At 47.4% G+C, this 5614-nt stretch overlaps 1 protein-coding gene across 2 annotated transcripts; it reads right to left on the reverse strand.

Moving 5' to 3' along the window:
- Window positions 1–1241: 1241 nt before the first annotated feature.
- Window positions 1242–4461, reverse strand: LOC125531213 (cysteine-rich receptor-like protein kinase 44). Of its 2 annotated transcripts, none has more exons than XM_048695623.1 (7): window positions 3487–4453; window positions 3109–3237; window positions 2903–3018; window positions 2604–2814; window positions 2116–2353; window positions 1856–2003; window positions 1242–1749 (listed from the first exon to the last, which is right to left on the reverse strand). In XM_048695623.1, the coding sequence occupies exons 1-7, from the start codon at window positions 4325–4327 to the stop codon at window positions 1405–1407; spliced, it is 2028 nt and encodes a 675-aa protein (XP_048551580.1). In that variant the 5' UTR covers window positions 4328–4453; the 3' UTR covers window positions 1242–1404. The 2 variants fall into 2 exon arrangements, 1 of the variants encoding a protein (XP_048551580.1); XR_007293125.1 differs by having other exon boundaries at window positions 1489–1749; window positions 1856–2043; window positions 3487–4461.
- Window positions 4462–5614: the final 1153 nt, after the last annotated feature.

Below are 5614 nucleotides of genomic sequence, written 5' to 3' on the forward strand. Positions count from 1 at the left end.
TTCTAGAATGAGTCGATAATACACAAAAATTTAGCCAACATGGAATATATCTGATATACATAAAAACCTAATTATAAAGAGCAATTAGAAAAAAACAAATCCTTGAAGAGTTAGATAACATTCAATAAGTTATTTCATGGAAAATGGCACTATATACATGACATATTTAGATAGCAATTGGTAATAGAAGATTATGAATGAAACCGCTAATTTAATTTTTAAATGAACACTACAACTACAACTAGCTGAAATATAGTTGTGAATTTCATAAATCAAATAATATCTGTTACATGTAAATTTAAATATAAGTTCGATTTCTTAATGCATAGCTTAATATTAGGTGGGTGATAGAACAACATCCAACATTAAGTGCAAGTTAGTCTCAAATGTCATGATATTAGTGATGCGCAAATTTAGTAGCTAGCATTGTTAGATAGATTAAATAGGAAGCTTATTTGAACAGCTAGGAATAAAAGTTCCACAAGATGCAAGGTTATGGTGTGACAATATTGATGCAACATATCTTTCAGCAAATCTTGTCTTCCATGCATGAACAAAACACATAGAAGTTGATATTCATTTTGTCAGAGAAAGAGTGGCTCGAAAGCTACTTGACATCAGGTTTATTCTAACTGGAGATCAACTTGTTGATGGCTTCACCAAACCACTTACTATGAGGAGACTAAATGAGTTTAAGTACAATCTAAACCTAGACAAGGTTTCATAGGTTTGGATTGAGGGAGGATGTTGGATAGATTAGATAGGAAGCTTATTTAAACATCTATCTCTTCTTTTGTATTCTCTGTCTAACTCTCCTCTCTATGTAATCCTTCTCCGTCTCTCTCTCATTCATCTCATGGAGTATCCTAGCGATCTCCACAACTTGTAAGCCACGGCAAATCTCTCAATATATACATCGCGGCCCGAGATCAAAGGGTTCAACGCTTCCTCCAATCTTTACAAGCATTCCATTGTCGATTATGCAGGTTTAATTCAAAAGGGGAGCATGAGATTATGAGATGTTGAAACAGACACATATATTGTTGGCTCACAACTGCAAAGCAATCGAAATGGTCAATATAAGCTATAACACAATTTTATAATAATATATGTGAGCCCGATGCTAAGTAACATGTTTAAATTTAGCTGCATTCCATTGTCGATTATGCAGGTTTAATGCAAAAGCAACAGTTTCATTGATTATGATGCTGACACTGCACCCCCGGCGTGCGACAAACAAAGAAATCAATCCATCTGCACTGAAAAATAAGTGTACTACCATTCATCTCGAGTGGCTTAAGGCCGTGATTACAAGACTTGCAATGAAGACGTAAACCTGATCCGGCCTACTGGCCTCCATTATGACAAACATGACATGGCCGCTTCAAGAATCCGGATCGTATATCACCTAGGATATGGCTCAGTAATCGTAACCTCATTCCAAGATACGTCATCTTCCGGTACTAAATCAGGTCGGACATGCATGTAGCGGCGTTGCCCATATCGTGGAGAAGCTGGAGATGGTGATTCTGTCCCAAAGAAGAATGCAGGCTGTGCCGGTGGCTGAAGCTCCATGGTGTCCCTTGTTAACATGAAAATGACGGTTGATATTTGAGGCCTGTCATCAGGGTCCGGTTGGACACACAGCAGCCCGATGTGGATGCACCGTAGCGCTTGGCTTCGAGGGTATCCAATGAGTGATTCGTCCATCATTTGTGATATTGTTCCTTTTGTCCAGTAATTCCACACCTGGTAGATGGTTAACATGGATGATGCTTTTAGATACAATAATATAAATGTTACAGTGTTCAAAGACACTAAAAACTGATGAAAATAAAGTAAATCCAGCACTTACATCACTAATGAGATTCACGGTATCCCCATAATCCGAACTGCAGTTCCTTCTCCTGGTTATAATTTCGAGGACTAGTACACCAAAACTGAAAATATCAATCTTGGGTGACACACTTCCGTGTATTGCGTACTCTGGTGCCATATAACCGCTGCAGAGGATGAGCAATTAGGCTTGGAAACGCACCTTCACTAAGTGAAATAGTTCATAGTTAAAAGTATCCTTTTTGTTCATGCAAACGTCAATATACGCATTTGACTTACAGTGTTCCGGCAGCTCTAGTGGTTTGAGTATGAGTGTGACCTTCTTGTAGCAGCCTTGCCAATCCAAAATCTGCGATTTTAGGATCCATTTCCTCGTCAAGAAGAATATTATTCGCTTTAAGGTCCCTGTGGATTATCCTTGGGCTCGAGTCCTCGTGAAGATACAGTATTCCCTTGGCAGTTCCAAGAATGATGTTGTACTGTTGCTCCCAGTTTAGAGTATTTTCCTCACTGGTATCTGTTGCCGAAAAGAATGATGTTCAACTTACATTAGATGGCCCCGAAAGATAAATAAGGAACAATCAAAATACTCACTTGCCTGAAGAAGTTTAGAAGAAGAAAAAAAGCAGAACATCAATCTTGGTTGTGTAACTAATTTGCTGGAAATACTACAGTAGTGATTTTTTTCAATAAAATACATGTTCATTCTTGATACAACCGAGTGAATAGCTCGACGCAGAGTAGTGAACGGAGAGGAAAATAAATACCGAAAAGAAAGTTGTCGAGGCTCCCATTCTTGATATATTCGTAGACGAGCAACGTATCATTCTGATGCGAGCAAAACCCCTGTAATCTGACAAGATTCTTGTGCTGAAGCTCTGCCAATAGAACCACCTCATTGCGCAACTGATGCAAACCATGCTCAGTTGCTCCCAAAAGCTTCTTAACTGCTATTTCTTGCCCATCCGGCAGTGTTCCCTGAAACATGCAAATTGTTTTTCAGACAAAGCCCGATAGAGTGATACATCGACTCCTTTTGCACTCGCTTTCTTGCTTGTTTTCTTACCTTGTATACAATTCCATAACCACCTTCTCCAAGCTTATTCGCCTCTGAAAAGTTTCCGGTTGCCTCTTGCAGTGCCAGCAAATCAAAGATCAAGGCTCTCGCCATTTTCTTGAATGCTAGTGTCATATGAAAAGCAAGAATGTTATCAGTAAACAACAAGTCCGGCTCTTGAACAGAAGACATGCTAGATGCAAGATTCTACTCACGATTATCGTCCTCGGCGGCCTTAATTTTTCTCTTGAAGCGGATGAAAGCGAAAACTGATAGTAGAATCAATAACAAGACAACAGAAGAAGCAATGCCTGCATAGATTCCTGTTGCACTCCTTGTGTTTCCTGAATGATGATAAAAGTAGAAGATAAATGCCTTGCTCAGATAAGAAGGGGAACTGAAAGTGTGCTAGCTACTCCCTCGGTTCCAAAATAGTACTCCCTCCGTTCCAAAATACTCGTCGTGCTTTTAGTACAAATTTAACCTAAAACTACGACAAGTATTTTGGAACGGAGGGAGTAGATACTAAAGTTAGTACAAAGTTGAGTCATCTATTTTGAAACGGAGGGAGTAGCTGCTACTGCTAGTACTACCTGCGCCATGCTCGGGAGTGACAGAAGGAGATGGCGGTGGCGGGGCCGGAACCTGAAGCATCGCCTGGCCGTCGTAGATCGGCCGCACGCCATACCTCAGGATGCACCACGCGGAGCCAGCCTCGATCCATCCGGGGTTAGTGCCCATGTAGGGTGCTGTCTCATCTTGGAGTCTCCGGAGGCAGCCGTCGCACTGCGCCGGCGCCAGGTTGGGCATGCACTGCGCGAGGCCGTATACCTTGGGGTTGAAGGCCTCCTCGCCGGTGGCGAAGTACTTGCTTCTCATGGTCGAATTGCTGCTCGCCGCCGGCGACGGGGACGACACCGCGTGGTTGACCACGGCGGTGAGGATCGCACTGACCGCGGCGCCGAACCAGGCGGCCGAAACCGTGACGCTGGCCCGATCCGCGACAACGGAGAAAGTGATCTCACGGACCTGCCACTGGTCCGCGCCGAGGAAATCGAGGAATCGCTGGACGGAGAAGCGCAGGACGCAGCCGTCCTCGTACATGGCGGCGCCCGTGTCGCCGGGGCAGCTTGCCTGCGCGTCGCCGAACGCCTTGGCCACGCACGCGCGGCAGGACGAGGCGTTCGTGCCGCCCCGGCAGAGGGCCATGCCGTAGACCAGGCCGGGCGCCGTGCCGACGACGGCGGTGGCGAAGCCGTTTGGGGAGGTGGAGGCGTTGCCGGGGAGTCCCGCGGCGAGCAGCTTCAGGGTCGAGGGAAAGGTGCTGCTGGACGTTTGGGGGTTGCCGTCGCACTCCATTGAGGCCGACTCAGCCGGCGCCAGCAGGTGGACCGCGATGATCATGGGGAGAACGGCGTAGCCGCCGGGGAGCATCACCGTGGAAGCGCGTGGGGGGAGACCGGTGGACCGGCTCGCTTTTCTTTGGCACGACGACAGAGCGGCGACGGCGACGGCGACGCACCATTTGTCATATTTTTTTCCACGAGTACGAGTGGGTGCGCAAGTGGCAATCCAAAGGAGTCAAAGTTGATTGGCCGCCCGCAGGCCGCAATTTTGGGTGTGTGGTATCATGACTGGCAAGTGGACGAGTCATCAGCCCTATCCAACAGGGCATCAGGAGTGCGCACAAGATTGGGACCCGCATGACAGCTCTCGTCAGTGTGGCCAACCCGTCCCTGCCGGCGCGGATGTCGGCGCCTCATCACGGTGTCCTATCTCCCTCGTCACTCCGAGAGAGAAAGCCATGGCATGTCCTGATCCCCCCCTCTACTGACGGAAGATCACGTAGAGGGGGATCTAGATTGAGATCAAATCCAGGGGCATGGGCGATTCAAACCAATGCGGCGGGTCACGTGGGGGAGCAGCTTGCCGGGATCCGTCACATGCAGATGTGGGAGGATCAGGCAGTTGGTACATGAGACGAGGGCCCGAGCCAGGCAAACAGGAGGCGAGCGGGCCCCTTTGCATGTCGTCGACGCCGCCGCTAGTTCCCTCTGCCTTCGTCGGCCGCTCTGGCGGTCGGAGGGAGGGGGAACCTCAGATCTATGGGTCGCGTGTGTTCTCAGTTTGGTTAGGGTTGAGGGAGTTGCTGAAGCCATCATGGCGTCGTGCCTGAATAAGTTTTTCTATGCTCCATTCGTAGTCAGACGGGGCTCTTGCCTTGGTCTAGGAGCCAATGGGGTGGGGGATCCCCAGAACTCGTTGAGGTTGCGGGCTATGGTGTCTGGAGATCAACCGACACTAGTTGGGTTGGTCATCGGATGGGATGTGGTTGTGTGGAGATGGAGATTATTATTCCTCCTCGTCGGTATGATTTTTTTTGATGTTGTTCTCCCTCCTTCTTCGTATTTCTGCTAGAGGGATGTCCTGCTTGGCCTGGGCGATTGGCCCTGCCGCGGCGCCGGAACCAGATCCTAGTTCACTTTCATATGGAAGGGCTACATCTAGCGGTACTCAAAGCCACATATGGTGAAGGCTGTTGCATGCGTGTTGGCTGCACTTTTGTGTCCTTGTCTTTTCGGCGTCAGAGCAAAAAAAGGAGGACCAGCGTGGCGGCAATTATGTTGTGGTTGAAGATGATGACTTGCTTGGGTATGGGTGTAGATTCTTGTGTTGCAGGTTTGTTCTCACAAGGTTCATGGTTGATGACACATAAACATC

This window comes from Triticum urartu, chromosome 1, assembly GCF_003073215.2.
Source record: "Triticum urartu cultivar G1812 chromosome 1, Tu2.1, whole genome shotgun sequence".
Lineage (NCBI taxonomy): Eukaryota > Viridiplantae > Streptophyta > Magnoliopsida > Poales > Poaceae > Triticum > Triticum urartu.

Coding starts and splice junctions, on each gene's coding strand:
- LOC125531213 (XM_048695623.1), bottom strand. CDS start 4,327: ATGCTCCCCGGCGGCTACGCCGTTCTCCCCATGATCATCGCGGTCCAC. Junction 2,004..2,115: donor ACTAGAGCTGCCGGAACACT/GTAAGTCAAATG, acceptor CATCCTCTGCAG/CGGTTATATGGCACCAGAGT. Junction 1,750..1,855: donor CCGTGAATCTCATTAGTGAT/GTAAGTGCTGGA, acceptor ACCATCTACCAG/GTGTGGAATTACTGGACAAA.